Source organism: Panthera uncia, chromosome F1, assembly GCF_023721935.1.
Source record: "Panthera uncia isolate 11264 chromosome F1, Puncia_PCG_1.0, whole genome shotgun sequence".
NCBI lineage: Eukaryota > Metazoa > Chordata > Mammalia > Carnivora > Felidae > Panthera > Panthera uncia.
Window position 1 is genome coordinate 43,042,646 of NC_064813.1, and position 26,421 is coordinate 43,069,066.

The 26,421-nt window shown below is 42.0% G+C and overlaps 1 protein-coding gene across 7 annotated transcripts in view; it reads left to right on the plus strand.

The window, feature by feature from the left end:
- The window catches only part of SRGAP2 (SLIT-ROBO Rho GTPase activating protein 2), a 233,051-nt gene that overhangs the window by 101,684 nt on the left and 104,946 nt on the right, over positions 1 to 26,421 (plus strand). For all 7 annotated transcript variants that reach the window (XM_049634513.1, XM_049634515.1, XM_049634514.1 and 4 more), the window contains exon 4: positions 15,416 to 15,578. In XM_049634513.1, coding sequence (XP_049490470.1) covers positions 15,416 to 15,578 — 163 coding nt within the window. The remainder of the gene's footprint in view (positions 1 to 15,415; positions 15,579 to 26,421) is intronic.

Below are 26,421 nucleotides of genomic sequence, written 5' to 3' on the forward strand. Positions count from 1 at the left end.
TTTCTTTCTTTCTTTCTTTCTTTCTTTCTTTCTTTCTTTCTTTCTTTCTTTTTTTAAGTAAGCTCTAGGCAGGGCTTGAACTCATGACCCTGAGATCAAGAGTCACATGCTCCACCTGCTGAGCCAGCCCGACACCCCTATAATACATCTTTAGTGGGCTTTCTTGGTACCAAATTAAAGAAGACTTTAGAAAAGTTCTCCCCTTTAATCAAATGAAAAAAGCAATTTATCAGGTCTGGGACAGTTTTCAAGACACGCTGGTCAGGAAGTATTGCTTGAAAATCTCTCCTAGAACATCCTTGTACCTTGATTTCTTTTGAAAAACAAGTCCACTCCTGGCCCTTTTGTTCATTAACATAGAAAGTTTTGGTGAACACCAATGCTGGGATGTGCGGCTCACCTATGCTTTTCAGCCAACATTTTTCAGCACTTTTTCTACACCAAGAGCTATGCTAGGAATTAAATACACACAGGATAAGCCACTAATCTAACGCACGGAAGTTAGCATTTAATGTGAAATATTTTAAGGTTGTGCATGTGTGTGCGCGTGTGCACACGTACATGTGTGTGCTCCGACAAGGTGCAGAGTTCAAGGTTGAGGAGCCAGAGCTGTTTGTTGAGTGACCCTGTAAATCACCTGTAGTATATGTGATCCAGTCATCAACACGTGGCTTCATCTTCATTATCAGTATTGACCAACAGGTTCTGGCAGGTCCTGGGATCACAGAGACATTTAGGACCCAGCTTCTGCCCTTAGGAGGCTCATTGTGTCACGAGGAAGACAGGAGATTTATATGGGAGAAAAAAAAAAAGATAACACAAAGTAGCATACATTTAGTGCCAAAGCCAAGATGGGAGAAACGATTTCTTTTCATTTTTCTCCAAAATGGGATCTTTAAAAATTGTTTTTGGTATCATTTTAGACTTACAGAAAAGTTGCAAGAATAGTCAGAGAATTTCTGTCACTTACCCAGATTGCCCAAAATGTTAACATATTACTGCATTTGCTTTATGCTTCTTTCTCCCTCTCTCTCTCTGTACACAACTCATGCACATACATATTTTTTCTGAAACACTGAACATAAGTTGTAGACATGATGTCCCTTCACTCTCACATACTTCAATATGGATTTACTAAAAATAAGATGATTCTATGACACAATGACTAGTACAGGGGATCAATATTGATACAGTAACATTATATAATCCACAGATATTCCGATTTACCATTTATTCCAAAAACATTTTTTTGGCCAAAGAAAGTCCAAGATTATACATTTCATTCAGTTGCCCTGTCTCTTTAGTTTCCTTTGATGTGGAATGGTTCCCAAGTCTTTCACTGTATTTTAGGACATTGATATTTTGGGGGAGCATTCAGCTCAGTTATTTGTAGAATGCCCCTTAGTTGGGTATTTCTGCTAATGTTTGATATTTCTTTCTTTTTAAATTTTTTCATGTTTGTTTATTTTTGAGAGAGAGAGAGAGAGAGAGACAGTGCGAGCAGGGAAGGAGCAGAGAGGGAGGGAGACACAGAATCCGAAGCAGGCTCCTGGCTCTGAGCTGTCAGCACAGATCCCGACGCAAGGCTCGAACTAACCAGCCGTGAGATCATGACCTGAGCTGAAGTCGGCCTCTTAACCTATTGAGCCACCCAGGCGCCTTGTAATGGCTGATATTTCTTTATGATTACATTTATGTGCCTTGGGCACGAATACCGTAGAAGTGATGTTATATTCTTAGTGCCTAATATTAGGACTCACTTGCTGATGATTCCCCGTTACTGGTGATGTTAACTTTGATCATTTGGTTAGAGTGGTATCTGCCAGATTTCTCTACCATAAAGTTGTTCTAGTTTATGCTTTGTAATTAATGCGTGTATTTTGGACAGATACTTGGAGACCATGTAAATATCATGTTATTCTTCAAAACTTACACCTATCCGTTTCAGCATGTATTGATGATTCTTGTTTGAATCAATTATTATTATCGTTACCAAATGGTAATTTTCCCAATTTCCATCATTTTTTCTACATTTGTCGGTTGGGATTCTAATGTAAGGAAGAATTTTCCATCTCCCCTGTACATTTGTCCGGTTATTTGTTTATATCAGTTTGGACTCATGGATTCTGATTTTACTCAATGGGTTATAATCCTTTACTATCTTTATTTATTTTAATGTTCATTCCAGATTTGATTAGTGGAGTCCCTTCAAGCTGGTTCCTGTGTCCTTTTAACATGTCCCCACCGTTCAACTTTCTGGCACAAAAAGATATTCTAGGCTCATCTTATACTTTCTTTTCTTCAGCTCCGGAGTAAAGAGTTCTCTTCAAAGAGTCCTGGATCCTATTAATGGTGAATGGTATTTAGAAATGATGGATGCTAGGGGCGCCTGGGTGGCTGAGTCGGTTAAGCTTCTGATGTCGGCTCAGGTCAGGATCTCATGGTTCGTGGGTTCCAGCCCCACATCGGGATCTCTCCTGTCGGCATGAGATATTGTCTCCCTGTCTCTCCCCTCCCCTGCTCACGCTCTGTCTCTCTCTCTCTCTCTCCCTCAAAATTAAATAAATGTTAAAAAATTTTTTGAAAAAAGAAACGATGGATGCTAGATGTGCTCTTTGTTACTATAGTACCACAGTTTATAGTTCCTCTTAGCAGAGATAGTACACACAACACGTGCGTGTATGCGCACAGGCATATACCCGCATACTTCTCTGCGTCTCTATCTATATGCTTATCTATATTAAAGTCTATGAGTCCCATTAATATCTTCAATTCCAGTCCAGCAGCACATGTTCTATTCAATTTTCTCCATTCTCTACATTTATAACCCTGTTATCTCAACAGTGAGAAACCTGGTACCCATTTCCCATAATATATTTATTTAATTGCTATCGTCCTAGACTGTACACAAAATAGTTCCAGAGTTGCTAACTCATGCCTCTGAAAAAGAAGACTACTAACTAGGTTTTAGTACTGGTTCGGAGGCTTTGTTTGTTTTCAACCTTCAGGACCAAAACGCAGTGTTCAGAAGTTGGTTGCTAGTTCCTTCTCTTCCAGCCTCCAGACCTTTCACATGGTTGTATTACTTATTAGAAGTACCATTTGGTTTATTTATCTCTGTCTGCATTTAATTTTTTCCCTTTCAGAATGAGGTCTTGATTGACCTTTCTCACTGCCAGATCTTTTCTCTGGGCTAGAGATTGAGTGGCCTCAGGAGAGGCGAGGGACCTGCGTGTCCTTAGGCGCAATCAGGGCTTTATCAGAAGTCAGTGTGGGGGCCACAGGCCAGACACAGGGCAGACACCGAGGATCATCCTGGGGCCACTCCGCCCTCATTGCCGGGCCCACCGTGACTCCACCTTATGGGTTGTGCCCGTTGCTTTCTCCTGAGATGACTCCTCTCACGTTCTGCCTGCTGTTCTCCATGACCACCTCTCTTGCACTTAGGAAACCAAGATTCCAGCTCTCATTTCAGTTCTAGGCTGTGACTGTGAAGACTGTTCACCAGTAACTCATGTCATATGCTCCATGTTGTACCTTGGACGGTCTTGATCCGGTCTCTCAGACGTGAAGCTCTAAGACACTGCTCGCCGACACCCATACTTACAGAATTTCCGGCCCTGTTGCTAGACCGTTTGTCAGCTCCCTGTTCTGATGCCCCAAGTGTTTCTTGTCCTTGGCTTTCTTCCTCAGATACTCCAGCCTCTCTAACAGCTCTTTTGCACCAATTCTGACCTGGCCGTTTTCTCCTTCCTGTGTGAGGATGGCTTCCAGATTCCCCTTCCTTTGCCCCATTTAAGTCTCTTCCTCCATCTCCTGCACACTCATTCTGTTTCTCTCCTTCCTCCAGACACATATAACATGTCGGTGCTGCTGATTCCAGCTCTTCTGAATCTTGCCTTCAGCTTAAGTTCAAAAACAGATGGACCCAAAGCATCCTAGATGCTGTGCCAGTTTCCACCACATGAAAACAAATTACTGAAAAGCATCAGGAAATTTTAGAATAGTTTTGAAGTCTGCTCTTCTGTCTTCTTCCCAGTCCTCCCTGCCTGACTTCTCTCTCTCTCCTGACCCCTTTCCACATCATACCTGCCATTTTCCATCTCTTCCTTGTGTGCCTTATTGGACCAAGGCTGGTTTCTAAAACCTTTGCCCCCCATTTCACCCTCTCTTTGTGCAGGTAGGTTTAACCATTGGGATGAAGCCATGGGGATGTTGAGGATCCAGCTGGGTCGTTGCTCTTTTTCTAATTGTCTGTGCCTTTTTTGAATCCCCCATCAAGGACTAAGGAATTTCTATCTCTTTGACTATCAGATGAGGCTGGGTTCTCTGTGTTTATAAATGTGTGTACCTTCACTGGCCAAAGAATTCACTGACTTGGGAATAAAGGTTATGTTCTTCTAGTGACTTTGTCAGTAGGGGTGCAGAAAGGCTCCGTCCAGTACCACAGCTTACCCTTGTGTGCTATATATAAATAGGGAGCACATCCCTTGGGAAACACTGACATTGTACCCACACCACTGCTCTCTTCATTCTTGCAGTTTGCTACCAGCTTTCTTCCCATGTTCTGTAGAACATTGTTGAACTGCAACGTTTCTAGTCACCATGAATACGAGAGAAAGACAATCATCATGGTGGGGACAATTACCTTACAGGTACATCTTGCAGACATTGGCAGTCATTTACAGAGCATCGCGAGAAAGTTGTTGGCACAGTCTAGTAATTAGCAGGTGCCCACTGTGACCAGAGTACTAGACACTGTAGGAACTGTCCTCAAGAGAATGTCCTCAGGGAATGGGCTTCTCAAAGTTCAGGGACCCATGACTCATATGCAAATTATGGTATGTATATACACAACACCTCCCTCCCTCCCTTCTTTTCTCTTTTCTTCAGAGAACTCTTGGAAGAGAATCCTTAGCTTCTCAAAAGGGCCTGGGGTGTGTAATCACCCCTAAAAATATTTTATAAACACATTTTATGGTACAAGCTGGAATACACACATGTACAGACATTTCATGGTGTATTTTTAAATAACTAAGAACAGCATTTTTGTAAAACAATCCCTATAAGTCTTGCTCTATGTGTTGTACTCTGATATCTTCCACTTCGTTCTGTGTTATTATGTCCCACTGTTTTCTGTTTCAATTTTTGAGAACTGCTAGGTGGTAACCTGCTAAATTGATATATTAACCCCACTAGTAGGCTGTATCCCCATTTGAAAACCATTGCTTTAAGAGCATTGGTTCTTAAAATTCTGGTGTGCGTGACATTACCTAGGACGTGTATTTATAGTGCACATTCCTGAGCGTCACTCCACCCCTAACAAGTCAGAATCTCTGGCAGAGGAGCACAAAATCCACATCTTAAACAAGCACCCAGGTGATTCTGATGCAAGGTGATTTGGGGTCCTGAAGACTCGCACTTAGAGAAGCTGCTGTCTCTCAGACTTAGGAGCCCGGCCGCTCAAGGCTTCAGGTCACACACTCACTTGGAGATGGTAGATACTAGTGGGCATTATCTGCACCCACACTGAGAATCTCCCCATGGATTCTCACTCTTGGATCTTGATTTCCCTTGAGAGTCTTCTTTTTCTAAGAACTGCGGTGGCCCTTGTGAAAGCAGAGAAGGAGTTAACTGAGGCCACAGAGCAGAGAGTGAAGGAACCCAAGGGTCATTTTATAGAGTGGCCGGGGTGTGGCCCAGCGCTTCAGTCGTGCCCAGAGCCAGGCCCAAATTAGAATGGGGTGGGATTCAAAACTGTCTTTCCTGGCCACTCGCCTTTCATGTGTAACCACATGCAGTGTGTCAACATACTTTCCGGCGCCGTCAGGCACCAGCAGTTTTGCTCCCTCTGAGTTCACGGACCCTCGGTATTCCTGTTATGTGTTGTCTTGGAATGGCCTAGTGCTCTGGGGCTCGGGCAGCTGAGCGGCGTCCATTAACTCTTTTGGCGCCAGGGCTTCACAGATGCTAAGGGCCTTTTAGTTGAAATAGAGCAACAACCGCCGTGAAACAAGAACGTGATCGCCACTCAGGAGACCTGCATCCTTGCCCTGTGCCACCCCTCTCTGTGACCTCTGTTTCCTCACTTGGAAAATGACAAGTTTGGTCTCGACTCTGGACCATCTAGAAAGTCTCTTCTAGACCTGAAGTTTCCATGATTCTACTTTTTGTACCCTCTGGCTTTTCCCTCTGTGTCTTACAAGTCGTCCTTCGAAATCCACTTCTAGGTGGGGCACAGGAGATTCACTGAGTGTGGGAGTTCCCAGAGAACCAGATGATAGGTTCATGGCAACAGAACGTGTTCCTCTTTAGTGCACTGATGCAGTACGAAACTTAAAAAGCAAGTTCATTGCAAATTTAGGTAATAAGGCTTGGGACTTTTGAGATGTGTTTATCTGTTCAGACGTGACTCTAGCCAGTTTGTTTTGTGAGTGTGAGCCCATTGTATGGCCTGTCAAGTAATAATAATGGTTATAACAATAATTACAGAAGATGACAATACTGATTTGTAGATGTGGAGCACCTTAGCGTTGATGAACTTTTTTTATGGCTGTCACCTTGTTTGACTTGATCTTCGTAATAGCCAAGTGAGTTAGGCAGGGTGGGTCTGCTGTCCCCATTTACTTTTTTAAGCAGATAAGGAAATTTTGAGGTCCAGAGTGCATCTGTGACTGATTCAAGATTACCTGGCTTTAGGAAGTGGCAGAACTAAGACTGGGCTCTAGGTCATGAGCATGGTTCGGGGTGCTTTGCAGAGGACCACCTCGCTGGGAGGGGGTACCATCATTCATCCAGATAACTCACAGACCTGTAGAACTCAATAACTTACCAACTTGGAAATTGACCGGGGCATCTCTTACTCCATCCAACCCTTTAAAATTTTGCCAGCAGAGTATCAGCATGGTTAATAATATGCTGTTGTTCAGAGCACATAAGCCGGTGGGCGCACAAACTCAGCCACTCAGTAGCCACCCAGATACATGCTGCAGCAGTTGATTAGGCAGGATTGATGGAGGCTGGAGATACTAACTATTCATTAAATGAATCATTTCACTGTGCACAACACTTAAAAGATTTCTGTGGCTGTGGCATCTGTCATTAGTCAGTGCTGGTTAAGTACCGGCCCATTTCTTGGTGATAGGTGTTCACTGACTATTCCAAAATATACCCTGTCCTCAAAGGACTTCCAATAAGGTCAGATAAATATCAAAGTAACACATGAGAACTGATAACAATGCGTGGGGTTGATCTGATGACTGTTTAGACTTCATTCCACTTAGCTCTGTAGTTTCACAGAATCAAGTCATATTTGTTTATTCCTCATTCCTCATTGTTATCGTGAGCCATGTAAGGAACTCATTATTCCATTAGGAGGTATTCAGGAAGGGGAGGTCTGAAACTTAGGGATACCCTTTCTTCCCAAGTGGCTTGTCGGTACTTGGCATGGTTAAGCGCCATTTGCTAGGCAGGAGTTTCTGGCTATAGATCAAGCTTCCCTGCTCGTGCCTGGTGCCAGGGAGATGCCTGCTCCCAAGGTAGTGGTTACTGCTTTGAAAATAAGTGTGTGGATTTTTGAGTGACGTCATTCCAGTTTGGCACAGACAGGTATTTATTTCTCTGGAATGAACTACCAGGGGTGAGCCAGGCTGTCTGTCTCAGTCATCTCCCAAGATTTCATTTCATTCAAAAAAATCTGCTAACACATCTGCGTGTATTTTTTTTTTCCCTCTGTATGTTTGTCATGTGCTGTAATTACTTATGGGGTTTCTGGTGACATCTTAATTAACTAGAGAAGAAAAAAACTGAAGATATAATTGTAGAGTTATTCACGGATTATTCTATAGAATTATTATATGAGTTATTATGTGGAATTATGAGGAATATGTGTTAACTGTTAATGTAGATGGTTAAAGAATCCTTTTAAACTGAGAAACGTGTATTACTTGTTTGTTCCTCGGTCAGCAATATGATGTTTTATTTTAAGGGAATTAGTCAGCTCATACCTTTTGGTATGATCACAGCGTATTTGGGGAGGGAAATGTCCTATATAAATGAATTTCTAGGCCTTTGGTTCTATGGACTGTATTGGGGTGGAGTGCATAGTGTTTGTTCTCTAGCATTTAGATTGTACCCAGAGTACACAGGGAAGAGTTTAGTGTAGCCTCTTTGTTTTTACCTCCCTACAGTTCTGACAATGCTAGTGGCAAGACAGGTATAAACAAAGGGAAGGTCCCAGGTCTACACAGAGAAGGCTGCTGGGGATCTTCTACATCAGCTAGATCAGGGTTTCACAATGGTCGGTGTACACACGGGCATCAAGACCAGGATAAGATGTGGGTTGTGGCTGGTGGACAGTCTAGGGGCAAGAAGACCAGGTGTTGGATCCAGAAGGTTCTGCAAACATGGGAGAAGCCGGTCAGAAACAAGAGTGTTGCTCCCTTTATCTCTAGTGCCCAGAACAGGACCTGGCACATAGTAGGTACTCAGTCAGGATTTGTTGCATGAATGAAATAAGAAGACTTCAGAGCTCAAGGACTCAGAGAAGGGGTCTGGACAATAAGATGTCAGAAATCTAGGCAAGAAAGCTAGGCAGATTTAAATCTTGTGTAGATGCCCTCCACTGCTATGTCTGGTCTCATGGGGTCCACAAAGCTGTCTTGAGTGATTAAAACAATCTCCAACCTCCTCTCCCTGCCATGAACACGGGGTGGGGTGGGATGGTTGCAAGGAAAGCAAAATCCCTTGCCTGTCATCAATTGATGGGGAGACATCTCCAGTTAGGGTCTACAACGGCTCAGATTTGAGAATGTCTCCCAGTTCTCTGACCTAACCCAGGGGAACCTTGGTCCTGTAATCACTCAGGAAATAATTATTAAGATGTCAGACTCGGTGTTAGTCCAGTTCTCAACTTCAAAGCAGATTCTTCAGCTCTCAGCTCTTGGACAAGCCATGATCCCAGGGGTGTGGCTGGGCTCCCTGGAACGAATCCAGAGCCACAAGAATTCCATTTCCATACAGCGCTTCCCCCAAACCTGATTATAGAGGACAATTTAGACTATTTTGAGTAAGGTGGGTACACCACTGCTTGAATCCTTTCTAATCATCTGTCTAGGCTACCGAGGACAATTTGTGGGATTAACTTGTCCCTGAAAATGTGAAATCTCATTTCTCTATACATAGAATATACATTTTTGCCTTTGGCCCTTTCTCTGTCTCTGAGCTCTGCTACCCTGATCTCACTGCTGGCAGAGCTGAAGCGGAGCTGTGATAAGCCCCAAGAAGTGTGCCTGCCCCCTCCCTTCCTGCCTGCTGTCTTTGAAAGATGCCTCCAGGCCGCCACTGCACTCCTGGGCCGAAGAACCAGCAGCCAGCGTTACAGGCAGAATCTTTTTCAAGTCACTTCCCACCTTGGTGATTTTTCCCCCTCCTTTTTTTAACACCTTCCCCAGCAAATCCCATCCATCCTCTGGCTTATCTGGGTCAGCAAGGGCCTGATTTTATGCATGGCGCGTCAAACCATAAATCTGCTGCGGCTTTGCCTCTCCATCCAGCCCGTCTGCTTCTGTCAGCATCAGCAAAATGCATAATAGAGAAAATAAGCCAGAAAGGCTAATAACGTTCATCTGAATAAAATAATCTCTTTGGCTGCCTCAGTTCATTTCATTTTAATCAAGGTGCCGGGAGGGAATTTAGGCTTAAAAATGTGACTCCCCACTTGTCACTAGTTCCCTGTCCAACTGTCGCGAAATGATCCCTTTTATTAAGCAGGTGCCTTTTTAAAAATATATATCCTCTTCATAGGTGTATGCTCAATAACATATATTGAATGTATTTAACTCATTTTGGGTCTTGTCTGTCATCACATCTATGTCTATTTTCAAAGGTGAGCAATGGTATTTTTCTTAGATGTATTGATATTTGCCATCCCTACATACACACTGGCGGGTCTGATAGGAATTCTGCAAAAGAGAGGCTCGGAGGAAGTTGCCGAAGCACCTAGGGTTCTGGTGATCGGAGTTCCCTGTGGCTTCCTTCCTGTCCCCTTCAGCGCACAGTTCCCTGTGTGGAATGCAGGACTGACTGTTCCACCCTGGTCCTTAGGGGGAGGGCAGTGGAAGATTAAATTCTGCTTTCCCGTTGGTACCTCCCTCACGTCTTCCCAGAGACTTACAGCTGCTTGGTTAATTGCCTGTTGCTGCTGTCCTATCCCCACCATTATTTGCCAAGGGCTGTGCATTTTCAGCAGGCTGCGCTCTTGGCCCTGGCCCAGGGCCGGGTGAGGAGCCTGTTGGAAATTGATGAAAGCCGATCCTTAGTTTGTTTGGAAATAAAAATGATAATATTTCTTCACATTTGTATAGTGCTTTACAGTTGATGTAATTCTCTTGCATTCAGCATCTCATTCCAGCCGCGCAACAGCCCCGTAGGTGGACAGGTCAGAGACTGTTGGCCCGACAGGAAACGCACCTCGGTAGACAAGCTCAGAAGCTCAAGCCATCCGGTCATGCCAAGCTTGTGTCACGCGCCCCATCTGCAGAGCTGGGAGCCTAGCAATTCTTCATCAAATGGCACCTTAGGCCAGGAGGGCTTCCGGGATTTTACAGCCCTGCTTTGAAGATCTTTAGGGGGCTAGACGTACACCAACAGGGCATGCGTCCATTTTATAGGTGAGACAGCTGCAGTGGAGCAGAGGAGGGAATATGGCAAAAAAAAAAAAAAAGGAAGTGTAACATCGAGGCCAGCGTGGACCTTTATAGAGTTCTCTCTTTACCCTAGATATTGTAGAGAAATCCCTTTGAGCACTTGCTGCTAAGTTTGTTGAACGTCCATAAATAGTCTTAAGTTGAAGGAGAAAAACTGGGCTGATGTATTTGAGGCTAACGATTCAGCTGTGCACGTTTAGCTCCACGCATTTCTAACGAGAATCTCTTCGGTGGATGCATAGCCAGCTTGTGACTTTCTGGGCCTCCTTTTTTCTTCTTTTTTTTTTTGACTCCAGAGTCATTGCCTCTCCGGTGTAGTATTATGTTTTCTTGATCTGCCTCCTGAAAAAAATGTTAAGTAAGAAAAATACTTCTGGATATTTTGTCTGCTTTTTAGGGATTAGTGCTTGAGGAGGTTTGCAGCTGTTCAGTACATTCCTAAGGGATGCAGACCCTTTTCTTTAAATGCCCGAGTATTACACAACCTGACTCCAGGGGCGGGGAAAGTAAAGACACTGTCCAAACAAATGATAGATGGAAAAGATAGAAAGACAAATTTCAGTCTCCTAACCAAACGAAGTTCCCTTGGCTCGAGCAGCCCCAAATAAAAAAAGGCTGCGGAGCTGCTGAAGCAGGAAACCACTCTAGCAGAACCTTAATATGCTCCCCATGAAATCACGTCTCGTTGACTTGCTTATTTTCCAGCCTGAAGTGTGTTTCATCTTTGTTCGTGTTGGCCAGGCAAATTGTCTCTGTGGTGTTCCCCTCTTGCTACATGCCTTTTACCTCCCCTGCTCCACCGCCACCCCAAAATAAATAAATGAATTAATTAAAACACCTAAGTTGAAAGGAGGAATATGTCCAAGAAAGCATACAAACTCAAAGAACTAAAAATATGGCCTGAAAAGCGGCAGTCATAGTAAAAGAGACTAGGAACCCATACAAGAAACAGACAGCAGAGTTTAAGACTATCTTGAAAGGCTTTAAAAATAAAGATCTTGCATAAAATCACCATACATGCAGCAGATCAAAGCAGTGTCTTATTGGTGTAAATCCACTTTTAAAGTGCAAATTTATGAAGAGTACTCATTACAGGGTCAGTCTGTGAGAACAGGGAGGCTGTGTTCGTGGCCCCCAATAATGAAATCGGAATTATGAATCAGAGTTGCAGTTTTATATCCGTTTCAGCATCTAGGTTTTTTCTGGTTCTGGTGTGGGCTGCCCAGTATCAGGAAAATCCTGATTCACACAGATGAGTTACAATCTTGAGAGAGTTTGAAATTGGCCTGGGCTCTTGAAAAAGGGTAATTTTGTTTTGAAGTTGAATCGCTAACATCACCTAGCAGCTCTTCCAGTTCCCCTTCATAACTATTACTGGGTAAGCCCGGAAGTGTATACTAAGCATTAAGACAGTTGATGATGATGCGCTGACATTGAGCAGGTACATGCTCACTACCCGACCACGGTGTCCTGCGAACCCAGCACCGGCCCCTGAGCCCTTCTGTGGCATGTAGTTTAAACTTGGCCTCTGTGGGTCGAGTCTTGTGCTCACCCTGAACAGCTTCGCCTAAGGAGGCACACAGGCTTGAATTAAAAGCGAAACCTGTGCAGAGCAACATCGATTCTAACCAATAGGTCATTTTTCAGAAGTTCGGATACATGCATTGATTCTTTATTCCAAAGTTTGCATACCATGAAACTCACATAGCAGCCCGTGAGACATCGTGATAGTGTCTACCCCAGGGAATCTGGGTCCCTTGCACATTTAACTGGAGGTTGCTCATTGAATGGATGTGTGACAGTTGTTGGAAATTGAAATGTGATTTTCTGTAATTCCAGACTTTCTCAGAACACACTTTAAAAACTCCTGCTCACCAACACCAATAATAGCCATCCCACTACATGCTGTCAGGATGGAAATATATGTGCTGAAAGTACTTTACCACCTTAAAACTTCTTAATAAATATAAATACATTAGTTTTAAGGCATACGGCTTTTTATTTTAAAAGATTCCCACTCTGCCCATCCTTTTTATTAATTCCTCTTTGTTTACTCATCCTTCTTCTGAGGGGCCCCTGGGGATTTATGCTCTGTATCCTCTTCCATGGCATTAGGTTGGTTTTGCCTCTCCTGCCTTCACTTGTGATCTGCGTTGTACATTTGTGAGCTAGCGGACCCTTTGTTCATACCTACCTCTAGTGTTCTGCTATCTTATAGCTCTTTTTCTCTCTCTCCCACGCAGCACTGTGATATCAGCACTTTCATAACTAAAAGCCCCTAATACTGTGTTTTGTTCACGTAAGATACAAATGTTTATGTCTGTGAAATTGAATTGTAGTACCATTTTTGTGCGTGAAGCACTCCAAGGAAAGGCCCGATAGAGACCACCAACCCATGTCCACCTATAAGAAGCAAATTGAGACCAGTTGTAAAGTTTAGATCTTGTGAGATCTGCCCTTTTGAAAATGCAAGTGTAATTGCGTGATACATTCCATGCTTGATGAAGACATGGATGCTTTGCCACCCGACAAAAAAGTAAATTCCATTACTTAGGGTTTTGTAACTGAAGCTGATTTGGAATGCATTTGAAAGTTTTCTTGCAGTGAAAACAAGCAAAGGTCAGTGAATGCCCATGCTCAGCTTTGTGTAAGGATTGTTTCCTATTTGCTTTTTCCGGTTTGTTTCTCAGGTGCTAAACATTTTGAAAGGAGTGGATTAATTACGTGTGTATATCTCTCTCAGCTAGTATATGTATTTTTATTTCCATAGAAATCTTTTGATTTTTTTTTTCCTAGGAAGATAAGTGGACGTAATGTTGCCGAAGTGGTCAGCACATAAGTATTAGGTATTTTGTTGTTTTTTTTTTTTTTTTAATGTTTATTTATTTTGAAAGAGGGCAGAGAGGGAGCTCGCACACACACCAGCGGGGGAGGAGCAGAGATAGAGGGAGAGAGAGAATCCCACCAGGCTCCGCACTGTCAGCACCAAGCCCGATGCAGACTCCATCGCACAAACTGTGAGACCGTGACCTGAGCCGAAATCACGAGTTGAATGCTTAACCAACTGAGCCACCCAGGAGCCCTAGTATTAGGTATTTTGGCTGTAGATGTGTGATGCGTAGGGCAGAGGTGGGGGCAGATAGAGGACAGTTTCAGTTTGGACTCAGTTTCAGTTTGGACTCCAGTATTCATTGGTTTGAAGTAGCTTCTTGGTGCTGGTTAGACAGATAATTGACTTAACGGTCTGGTACGTTCTAAAGCCAGAGTAGCTGTGGTGTGATTATTTGCTAATAGTTACCTTACTACAGAATTGGAAAAGCCCCTTCTAAAGTTGCTCTGCAGATCACAGCTGCCCGAGAGCCTCCAGCTCTGAATGGAGGCAGTGCTGACTCAGGAACCAAGCCACTGTCAACTCACTTTCTTTTCATTAAGAGTCTGACTATAGGGAGGAAAGAGGGGAAAGAGAAATGAACAGGATAAACAGGTTGTGATTGTTTGCAGTGATTAAGAGCATTCTTTACAATCACAAGGCTTGGTTTTGAATCTGAGTGTTGCCACTTTTTAACTCTGTGACCTTGAACAAGATATCTAACCTTTCTCAGTCCGGTTTCCCAGATCTGCTGAATGTGCTTAATAACACCCCCTTCATCAGGCTGTTGTAAGGTTCAAGTTAAACAACGTGAGTACAGGGCCCAGCCACGTGCCAAGTACACAGTAAGCCCTTGATAAATAATACAACAAACAACCCCTACTTTCTGTTTCTCTTTTTAAAGAAACCCAACTTGCAAATGCAGAACTTTCTGTTGCTTTAATAGTGTTGTGAACTGAGTAGATGATCAGTAAATTCTTTTGGATCACAGTGTTTTCGTTAAAAAATGAGCACCTAGGTTTGGCACTTTACTGCCCCACTCGGACTGTAGAAGCTGTAGGAATACAAATGTTCAGATATGGTCTGTGCTCTTGGCTGTATGGGACATGACAAAAGGGCTCAACCGGGGGAAGTCAAAACCTCCTTAGATGCATTCTGTGGGACTGGCGTGTTTTTGGTGACTTTTTTCACGGCAAATGCCTCCAAGGTTGTCTTCACTGAATCCAAATATAGATAAATGTGGGGGGGGGGGGGGGGGGGCCTGTGTCCTCTCATGATTTTTGTCTCTAGACCTCTAAGTGTTGTCTTCAACCCTAGACACAAACCAAATGACTTAATGGCTAAGGTTATGGACTTTGGAGTCAAACAGCCTAGACCGGTTCTAGTCAGACAACACAGAGCTGTGGTTCTAGTCCCTGACCCCTTCTGACTGTCTCTGTGACTCCTTCTCACTAGCCATGGGCAAGTGGCAATCTCTCTGAGTTTCAGTCTTCTAATTAGTAAAGTGGGGATAATGGTAGTTCTTTCCTTACAAGGAAATGATAAAACTTAGGGAATAATGCACGTCAAACATTTTCCAAGTTCCTAGAACATAATAGGTGCTCAACAGATAATCCTGCTTCTCTTCTTCTCCTCTTTCCTCCCTCTCCTTCTCAGTCTTCTTATTTTCTGCACTGAGTTTTTACAAAAAGAGAAAACTAGAGGTGCAAGCTTTAGGAAAGATATCTGTTTCTGGCTTGGCTTTGATCACTGTGATTTTGTGACATGGACTGTAAAGTCATAGCTGTTGGCTCTGGCTACTCACCAACACTGATTTTTCTTTCTTGTTGTTTCTCCGCAGGAAGGATCAGAATGTTCTCTCCCCAGTCAACTGCTGGAATCTCCTATTAAACCAGGTGAAGCGGGAGAGCAGGGACCACACCACCCTGAGTGACATCTACCTGAATAATATCATTCCTCGATTTGTCCAAGTCAGCGAGGACTCAGGAAGACTCTTTAAAAAGGTATATAGCTATTTCTAGACGTGGAGCTACCCGGGTGGGTTGATGACACCACCTTGTAAATAAGAGAAACACCTTCGTATTGGCCCACTTAAAAGGCTTTCTCTTGGTCATTCCTTACCATGGTCTCGTGGTGAGAAAATACTGAATAGCCCTTCTTTTCTTCCTTCCTGAGTTGAATTAATAGTAGCCTTGGGAGAGTAACCGTTTGCAAGATAGACAACCCCAAGACTGGCAACAGAGTTCATAATCTGCCTATATCAGTGATAATGATGTTTGCTTGGTTTCCTTGAGTGAGCTGTAAGGCTGTTGAGATTCAGGGACCTTCAGAGTCATTTTAAGTTTTCCTCTTCTAGTTCACGTATGTTTGTGATTCGGTTTAGTTTTCTTTCCAAGTGCTGATCTTAGCCAAGATGAACTTATGAATTTGGTTATTCTTATCATGTCATATCTTGGTCTTTGGGTCCCTGAATGCTTTTGGAACTCAGCTGTTTGTCATAATTCCTTGGGTGTAAGTTGAAAAATCTGACCAAGGGAAAACTCAAAATTAATTGTGGTAAACTTAAGAAACTCATGCCAAATTGACCTTATCTGTCGGTAGTGGAAATAGTCTCTTGGAAACTAAGGAGTTCTCTCAACCTGAGCTCTCAGTGGAGTCACTGATTCATGACTTTTGGTTACACATGGTGGTAAAAGCCCCAACCATTGTACATGATGTACCATGTCTAACATTCAAGCTCTGACATCCCCAGCAGATCTTAAAGAAGGCGAATAATCTGCCCACAGTTTTGGGTGTAAAGAGGGTATATAGAGCTATTTCTTTGGTTTCTTTTTTTTTTTTTTTTTAATTTTTTTTTTCAACGTTTTTTATTTATTTTTGGGACAGAGAGAGACAGAGCATGAATGGGGGAGGGGCAGAGAGAGAGGGAGACACACAGAATCGGAAACAGGCTCCAGGCTCCGAGCCATCAGCCCAGAGCCTGACGCGGGGCTCGAACTCACAGACCGCGAGATCGTGACCTGGCTGAAGTCGGACGCCCAACCGACTGCGCCACCCAGGCGCCCCTCTTTGGTTTCATATAGGGGAAATTCATTGGTTATCATTTGACAAAATCCACTGTTAAAATTTGAGGCTGGGAGACAAAGGACTTCAGTAAACAGGGCTGTGGCCAATAGTAGTCAGTTTTCCAATTCTTAACATTTGGAAGTTTTCCAGATCTTAGTAGGTCTGGAATTAGAGCCCAATTTCTTTTGTTTACACCAACATGAAAAAGAACATGATTTAGAATCTTCCATTTACATAATTGCATCTGTGTTGGGGCTTTTCCTGTGTCTTGGAGACAGGATATGAAGAGTAAAAAGCATCTGACAATGAAAAGAAGGAAGAGAAAGATAACTCCTCCCGGAGTTCACCAGCTATTTTTAGTGACCTGGCTATGCTGTGGTTGAGGCCATACTTCATTTAGGGGTGAAGGTACTTTTCACCATTTCCTCATGGTTTCCAGCGTCTGTTCTAGCTTCCTTGTCATTCTTTTGAATTATTCTGCAATGTTTGGTGGTGTGTGGGTGTGGCTAAAATTAACAACTGTAGTTAATATTGTATTGAATACTGGAAGTATGCTAGAGAGTAGATTTCAGGTGCTTTTTTCACACACTCACACCAAGGTAACTGGGTGAGATGTTATGTTAATTGGCTTGACTATAATCATTTCACTGTGCATATGTATCAAATCATAATGTCATACTCCTTAAATATATACAGTTTTATGAGAAAAAAAATTTTAAGCCTATTTAGGTAGAACCTTGACAGTAATCAGATGCCACTTCAGCTCTTCACTGTGACCTTGACGGCCTCTTAGACTATCTGTAGAAGGACAGGGTAGAGGGAAGGGTAGAAGGAAGGGTAGAGAAGAACCAGGCTGAAGAAGTATTATGGCCCCTCCAGATCTCACAGGTGTTTAGGCTGAAGGCAGCAGTTATTAAAGCCACAAATGTTTCCGGTTCTTTGGGTGCCATTCACATTTCACCAAGAGTCTAAGTGCACGAATTGTATATAAGACATGGGGACTTTGCCCTCCAGAAGGAAAATCTGCCTGTGGATGATACTCCTAGCCACAGTCTCAGAGTTGACCTCCATCAACTGTGCATTTCTTTGCTGGGGGTATAAGGAAGAATTTCTAATTACTCATAGGACTGTGTATATATTACATTCCATTGAAGATAGTTGCACATACCACGGTCTTACAGCTGAATGCATTTTTACAAACTGAACACTCCTGATAACCAGCTCCCAGATCAAGAAACAGATTAGTTCAGTACCCTAGAGGCCTCGCTCATGCTTCCTCCTAGTCCTTGGGGGGTTGGGAAGGGTATTCCAAGGATAACAACTGTCCTGACTTTTAACAGCAGAGATTAGTTTTACTTGGTTTCTTAGTTTTTATAAGTAGACTCATACAGTGTGTACTCTTTTCCGTCTGGTTTTTCCCATTCAACATATGTGTGTGAGATTTATTCATGTTGTTGTGTATGGTTGCAGCTCATAGGACTTTCTCTTGATCTTTATAACTTTTCATCAGTTAAATTACGGTTGATTAGAGATATGCATAAGACTGTTAAATAGCCAATGTTTACTATCCCACTGGGTGAATAATCTCTTTTCTCTCTCCCCTGGGGTCCAATGTAGGCAGAGGGTTCTAAGGTAGATGCTGGTTTGGCAGATCACAAGTGTAAATCAATTCTGTTTTGGCCAGATGAGAGCCTCTCTCCTTTCTAGTAATGGACACAGAAGCATTCTCTTTCCATACCTCAATTTTTGTATTCTCTTTTGCTTAAAGTGTGTCGCACATAAAGAATTAGAATCCCAGTGGTTAAGATATAGTAATCAGATAAGAGGACTAAGGAATGAGCCTGGCCACGCTGTCAGTTATGTGAAGCTTCCCAGGGCTTGCTTTGCTCTATCAGAGCAGAGGTCTCTCCCAAGTGACTCTTTCTCTTGGGCTTAGCTGTGCTAGTAGCTCTGAAACCTTAGACAATTACTTCTTTCTGTGCCTTAGTTCCCTAAAGTTTAAAAAAAAAAAAAAAGTGTTTGGCCTGTATGATCTTCATGCTGCCTTCAAAACCTAATACACTGTAGTTCTATGATGAACTACATCCAAGTAAATTGGAGTCCCCAGGATGTGGGCAAACAAAAGTGGATGTGGGTATGGAGAGGGGGCTAGCTTAGGCAATTAAAGATCGACTTTCTTGAGGAATGAAGCATGTTTCAGATTCTTCTATCTATAATAACCAGCAACCAAGAGAGGCCAAACTGGAATCCAAATGTGTGAAGTAGATATACCTTTTTTTTTTTCCCTATAAATTCAGTGCCAGCAATAAAGGAAATCCACATTTCTCAGGAGACACAGACTTTAGAGAAGATACCTTTGTTTCTGGTTCAGCTATGGATACCTGAGAAGATTCACCTGAGTTTTATGTGATTTGGCTCTATTTCTCACTGGCAAAAGGCATAGGTTTTCTTCCTTTTATAATTCTTTTTTTTTAATATATAAAACTTATTGATTCACTAGCAAAGGTTATGATAATCAAAACTGACATTTTTTGAACGTTTATGTGCCAGGTACAGTAGTAAGCACTTTATACACTTGATCTTTACAATAATTCCATAAAGTAGTTGCTATTATTATCCCTAATTTATGAAGGAGGAAACTGAAACTGAGTGAGTTTAATCAAAAAATGAGGTGAGGCTACTATTTAAATCCAGTCATCTGGCCCTAGAACTTGAGGTTCTTTCTACTTATTCTGTTAGGATTCTGGGTATGGTGTGCAGAGAAGAGGGTAGTTTGGATTTTCTTACTCTTTCCTATTGAATCCAGATATTTCACTTAGTTATGGAATAAACCCGACCTTTTCTCTTGCACACAAGCCTTCAAAAGGTTTGGAGGTGTTAGACATCAACACTGGGTTGTTTCTTTCACCTGCATTGGGTTGTTTCTTTTACCTGGCGTCTGGGCAAGCAGCTGGAAGTTGACAGTGAAATAGGACAATGTGTTTTTCTCTCCAGGGGCAGGATCTCTAGTAAGAGGGAAACAAAGATTCATTAAATGTGAGAACTGGCCAAAAATCCGGCTCACAGCTAACTCAGCTAATTTGGGGATGTCAGGGCGGCTGTACAATTGGCCCCTCTGTACTACTGAACCCCCTTAAGGGATGCTCCTCGCTGGCACTCTGGTTTGTGGTTATGTCTGCTGGGACATATTTTACATTTTGCACGAAGCCATGGTAGAGATTCCTTTAGCTAAATATAACATCTAGAGAAAGTAGCCTCCTGTCCACAGCTTAGAAACAGACCCACTTTGTCTAGGACTCCAGGGGAAATTGAGCCCATTTGGTGCTCCTGACATCTCTTTTTGTGTAATGAAAGCTCAGTCTGTCTAACCCTTGTTGGAACCAAGGTTTAGGCAAATATTATTGCTGCCACCTTCATTTGTTTAATGCGGTGGCTTCAAAACCAGGGGCCAAACACTGCCAAGTTCGACTTCCAGCTCTACATCGTCTCTGTGAGAGACGTGTTCTAAAGAATCCCACCAAGAAGAGAAATCAGTTTTCCCACTTTCTCTTTTTAAACTGAAGTAAACTTGGGTGTGCTTTTTCCCACAGGGGAGAGGACAATTCTGTTCTCTCTTCTTTCACTTAGCTGGAACACACCAAAAGTACCTCTCACTTTGCTTTTTAGCTCACTGTTTCTAGCCCTTAGCTGCTCATACTCAGTCTTGGAAGCCAGTCAATTCAGACAGTCCAAGACTCTGAATTGCAGCTTTCTTTCTTTCTTTTTTTTTTTTTTTCCTCTCCAGGATTCCAGCTAGCTATACTTTTGTTTTGCCTTTATTAGCCTATGTTTCTATGGTAGGAAGGTTACATTGAGCAAGTTATGTTAAATTCCCTATAGATCAGTAGTTTGGTAGTTCTCAATGCTGCCTGTGTGTGAGACTCACTGGGGGAGTTTTTAAAAAAAATCTTTGTGACCTTGAAGAAACAAATTTCTTAGGATGTAAAAAGCATGAACAATAAAAGAAAAAAAGGTAAATTGGACACCATCAACTCTTGGACTTTTGTTCTTGGAAAGACATTGTTAAGAAAACGAGACAAATCACAGACTGCGAGAATATATTTGCAATGCATAGAACTCAATAATAAGAAGACACACTGCCCAAATCTTTAAAAATAGGCAAAAGAGTTTAATAGACACTTCAGTAAAAACATATATAAATGGCCATTAAGCCTATTACATACTCACCAGAATGGCTAAAATTAAAAAGACTGACACTAACAAGTGGTAGTCAGGATGGATGGCATTCTCTTATGATGCTGGTGAGAGCGTAGAATGGTGCTACCGCTTTGGAAAATAGTTTGGCTGTTTCTTATAAAGTTGAGTGTGTACTTACCATATCTAGCAATTCCAAGGCTAGGTATTTACGCAAAAGATAATAAAAATAATACCTGCACCAAGACTTGTACCTAATTATTCATAATAGCTTTTGTTGTTGGCTGAATAATTGTCCCTTCCAAAGATGTCCATGTCCTAATTCCCGAAATCTGTGAATTTACCTTATCCACACAGGACTTTGCACATATGATGAGTCTGAGGGTCTTGTGATGAGGATATTATGCTTGAGTATCTAAGTAGGCTCTAATGCAGTCACAAGTGTCCTTATTGGAGGGAGGTGGAGGGAGATTACAGACAAAAGAGAAGGCCGTGCAATAGAAGCAGAGGAAGCAAGAGTCACAGGGAGAAGATGCTAGGCCACTGGCTTTGAGGATGGAGGAGGAGGCCATGCGCCAAGGAATGCAGCTCTAGAAGCTGGAAAAGACAAGGAAACAGATTCTCCCTAAAAACCCCCAGGGGAAGAGCAGCCCTGTTGATACTTGGTTTTGGCCCAGTGGAATGGGTTTTAGACTTCTGACCTCCAGAACTGTAAGAGAATAGAAATTAAAAACAGAACTATCATATGACCCAGCAATTCCACTTCTGAATATTGATCTGAAGAAAATGAAAACACTAATTCCAAAAGATAGATGCACCTGTGTGTTTATTGCAGCATTATTTACAGTAGCCCAGGTATGGAAGCAACAGAAGTGTCTGTCACTGGATGAGCGCATAAAGAAGTTGTAGTGTATATACCCAATGGAATATTATTCAGGCATTAAAAAAAAGCTTGAGGTCTTGCCATTTGCAGCAACATGGATGGACCTGAAGGCCATTGTGCTAATAACTGAAATAAGACAGAGAAAGACAAATACCATGTGGTCTTTCTTACGTGCGCAATCAACAAAAGCAAAAAAACCCTAGGTTTATAGATAAAGAGAACAACCTGGTGGTTGCAAGAGGCAGGGGGGTGGGGGGGGTGGGAGAAATGGCGTTTTCTTGGGTGTTTGTTTAGTTTACATAAACTGAATACAAATTTTAAAAACTGACAATAAATGCATGTTGCTTTGAGCCACCAAGTTTACAGTAATTTGTTATAAGTGCCTTAGGAGACTCATATTATATTCATAATAGTCAAAACTGGAAATGACCCAAATATCCATCAACAGATGAATGGAAAAACATATTGTGGTATATCCATATATGAATACGACTCAGCAATAAAAAGAAATGCAATGCTGATGGGTACAATGATGTAGATGAACTCAAGAAACATTATACTGATTAAAAGAAGCCAGACACAATGAGAACATTCTGTATGATTCCATTTATATGAAATTTTAGAAAAGATAGTTCTAATCTGTTGTGACAGAAACGAAATCAGTGATTGCCTTGGGGCCAGGGTAGGGTGAGGGGTTGACCGCAGAGGGACACAAGGAAACTTAGGGATTATGGAAATGTCCTACAATCTTAATTCTAATGGTGGTTACATGAGTGTGTGGATTTGTCAAAACTGGTACTATACACTTAAAATGTATGCGTTTTATTTTATGTGAATTATGCCTCATTAAAGTTGATTAAAAAAAGTAATTTTAGGGGCACCTGGGTGGCTCAGTCGGTTGAGCGTCCGACTTCGGCTCAGGTCACGATCTCGCGGTCCGTGAGTTCAAGCCCCGCGTCGGGCTCTGGGCTGATGGCTCAGAGCCTGGAGCCTGCTTCTGATTCTGTGTCTCCCTCTCTCTCTGCCCCTCCCCTGTTCATGCTTTGTCTCTCTCTGTCTCAAAAATAAATAAACATTAAAAAATTTAAAAAATAATAATAATAATTTTAGGGGCGCCTGGGTGGCTCAGTTGGTTGAGCATCCAGCTTCGGCTCAGGTCATGATGATCTCACGGTTTGTGAGTTCAAGCCCCGCGTCAGGCTCTGTGCTGACAGTTTGGAGCCTGGAACCTGCTTTGGATTCTGTCTCTCTCTCTCTCTCTCTCTCTCTCTGCCCCTCCCCTGCTCATGCTTTGTCTCTCTCTCTCAAAAATGAATAAGCTTAAAAAAAATTTTTTTTAAATAATAATAATTTTAAAAATAACATGCCAAGGCCCCATCCCAGGGCAATTGAATCAGTCTCTGGGATGAGCCTAGGTGATTCTTGCATACAGCCAGGGTTGAGAACCACTATTGTAGGTATTCTGGTTTCCATCTTGGGGAAACCTAAGAGCACAAAGGACATTTGAAGTCATAAGATCCTGTCTATATGTATCTATCTTGTAGGTGAGCCACATTTGCCCCTGCAATAATGGTGAAGCATTTAGACTGGTTTGTCTGGGCAACCCATTGTGGTTCTCTACTTTATTCTTGGAGGGTGACAAAGGGTAAATCTGGATTCAGATAAATAAGTCACACTGCAGAAAGTGGGAGATATAAGAAGGGTGCTGGGGAAGAAATGTAGGAGGGCACAATTAATTCTTTTCTCTAGGGTCTCCAGGTATCCTTTCCCATTGGTTGATCGGTCACAAGAGACTTGCCACAACTAATCAGATTTCATTCGGCACCAAGGAAATGGGTCTGGCAGTATAAAAGGATAAAGGAGATTTGAAACCGAAAGCGGTGCATGTTACCTACCTACCTGTTTGTCCCCTTTAGATGAGGGCAGGATTTTCTACAGTTTTGGAGTCCAGCTACTTTGCTTATGTGAGGAGACTGGATACTATAAGGAGGCATGTTCTGTGGTAGTGTTGTCATAAATAAGTAAAGGAGAAGTGATCCACAATGCTGGTATAGTCAAATGTTCCTGGTAGGTAGTGCAGATTCAATAAATGGAGAAAGAACGGACTTCCAGAGGTTGTGTTCTGCCCTTCTGAGAAAGAGTTTAACCTGGAGACATGTTTGGGAAAAGGAGTAGCTGACTGATTTACCCCTCCCTCTCTTCCCTAGTCCATCCTACACCTCGTTTCGATGGAACACAGTATCTGCAATTGATTGGGCTTCCTCCACATTATAACATGATCACGGATGGCGTGGCGTGGCGCGGTGCTTTACAGACAGCTGTTCCTGTTACCCAGTTTGTCTTGATGGTAGCGAAAATCTGTTGTGATTAATTGAGCTTTATTCTCTCATATCTGATGAAGAGATCCTCTTTGGAGAAAAGAATAGGATGGCAAGCTGAACTTATTTGCGTAGAGGGTGGAAGGCTGCCAGCTACTTCAAAGGTATCTCTGCTGATAAGGGGCGTCAGGTTTGCTGCCAAAGCCAACACTGAGGGGAGCTTTGCAGCTAGTGCTGTTGGTGGTGTTTTAGCTTTGGTTTCTGTGACACTAGGTCAGCAGCATCTGTATCCTCTCCCTTGGGGCTTCTCTCTGGGTGGTCTAGGCTTTTTTGGACTTAGGAAGATTCAGCTCAGAGGGAGCGTGTGCATCAAAGATGCCTGTAGTCTTTTGCTTGGGTTAGTTTATATGCTTGGCTTTTTTGGTGTCTTAGTTGTTAGGCACCTATCAGCCTTTCCTGAAAGAGCAAGGTATTTGTTGCATGTGTAACATTCAAAGGTATAAGGATAAGTCAACAGATAGGAGAATCTGAAGAACAACTACAAAGTATGAAGTGAGATGCAGTGGGCAGAAACAAAACTGTCCAAGTGCAACCTTGTGTCTGAATATTATCCTAAACTGGAAACGCACTAGTCAGTGAGAATTTTAGTGAATACTGTAAACACAGCACTGTGCAGGCTAAAAGAGCTTAAGATGAAATTGACAAGTTAGGTTTGCCCCCAGGGAGCTTAGGGCCTCTCCCGTCTGCTCTTCAGACCACTTAGATCTCCCAAAACTTTCTGTAGGATGGTGATAAGACCAATAATAACAAGCTTTCATAAAATGCCTGCTATCACTGTGATACACTGTAGTAGGTCCTAAATGTATATTTTCTCTAATCCTTTCATGTATTTTACAAGGGTTTTTTTTTTTTCCCTTGTCTTCTCATGGAAGTTTAAAATACTTAGAGAAATGCACATATCTTAAAGTGTACAGCTCAGTGAATTTTTACAAACGGAAAGCAGCTATGTAATTAGCACCCAGATAAAGAAAAGAGTGTTTCCAGTGTCCCATGAGCCCCCACTCTTGCCCCCTTCCATTCATTTCCCCTTGAAAAGTAGTCACTATCCTGACTTCTAACACAACGTAAGCATTTGCCTGCTTGTTAAAAAAAAAAAAAATTTTTTTTTTTTTGTATAAATGGAATCATAAAATATGCTCTCAACAATTTAAATATGTCATTCTTTTGTTTTCTGGCTTCCACTGTTTCTGATGAAAAGTCAACTGTGAGGTTCATTGTTGTTCCCTGTAGGTAATGTTTTGGGGGTTGCTTTTTTTTTAATTGAAGTATAGTTGACATACAATATTATATTAGTTTCAGGTGTACAACATAGTGATTTGACAATCATATACATTATGAAATGCTCACTACAATAAGTGTCGTTTACTCTACAAAATTATTACATTAAAAAATTATTATAATATTGTTGACTATATTCCTGATGCTGTACTTTTCCTTCCCATGACTTATTTATTTTACAGCTGTAAGTTTGTTTCTCTTCATCGTGAGAGCTGCTTTGAATATCTTTTCTTTATCTTTGGTTTTCAGCAGTTTGGGATGAGTCTAAGTGTGGTTGCCATTGTATTTCTTTGACTTGGATAAGGGCAAGATCTAACTATTCTGGAACTGTGGGTAGTGTTTTTTCCTCAATTTGGGAAAATATCTGGCAAATACTTTTTTCCATCCCATTTTTACTTCTTACCTTGACTCCTCTCATGTTTGTTAGACTGTTTGATACAGTCCCACACGTCATTGAAACAGGCCTTTTTTCCCCCCGAGTGCTTCAGTTGAGATGATTTCTAAAGTTCACTGATCCTTTCTTTTGTGTGTACAATCTGCTATTAACACTATCCCATTCATTTTTTTTAATTTTAGATATTATATTTTTTTAGCTTCGTGATTTTCACTTTGGTTCTTTTTTTCAGTGTCCAATATAATTTCTGAAATTTCCTTTCTCTTGTTATTTTTAAAACACATGTAGCAATATTTAAAAATCGTTATCTGCTATTTTCAACACCTACATCATCTGTGGTTCTGTTTCTATTTCTTGGGTTTTCTTTTGACCATGGATCTCATTATTTTCTCATGTTTACTAATTTTTAGGACATATTGGACATCTTAGCTGATATATTATAGAGACTGTAGGTGTCCTTATCATCCCTCTGAAAACTGTTAAGTTTTGTTCTAGTAGGCAGTTAAATTACTGGTTGGTCACCTTGAACCTATGGAGAATTCATTCTGTGCTTTGTTAAAGTGAGTCTGGTTTGGTTTTGTCCTTAGTTCTGGAACATAGTCTGTATACTTAAGACATGACCTTTCTGAGGTTTCCATGGAAAGCAGACCTTG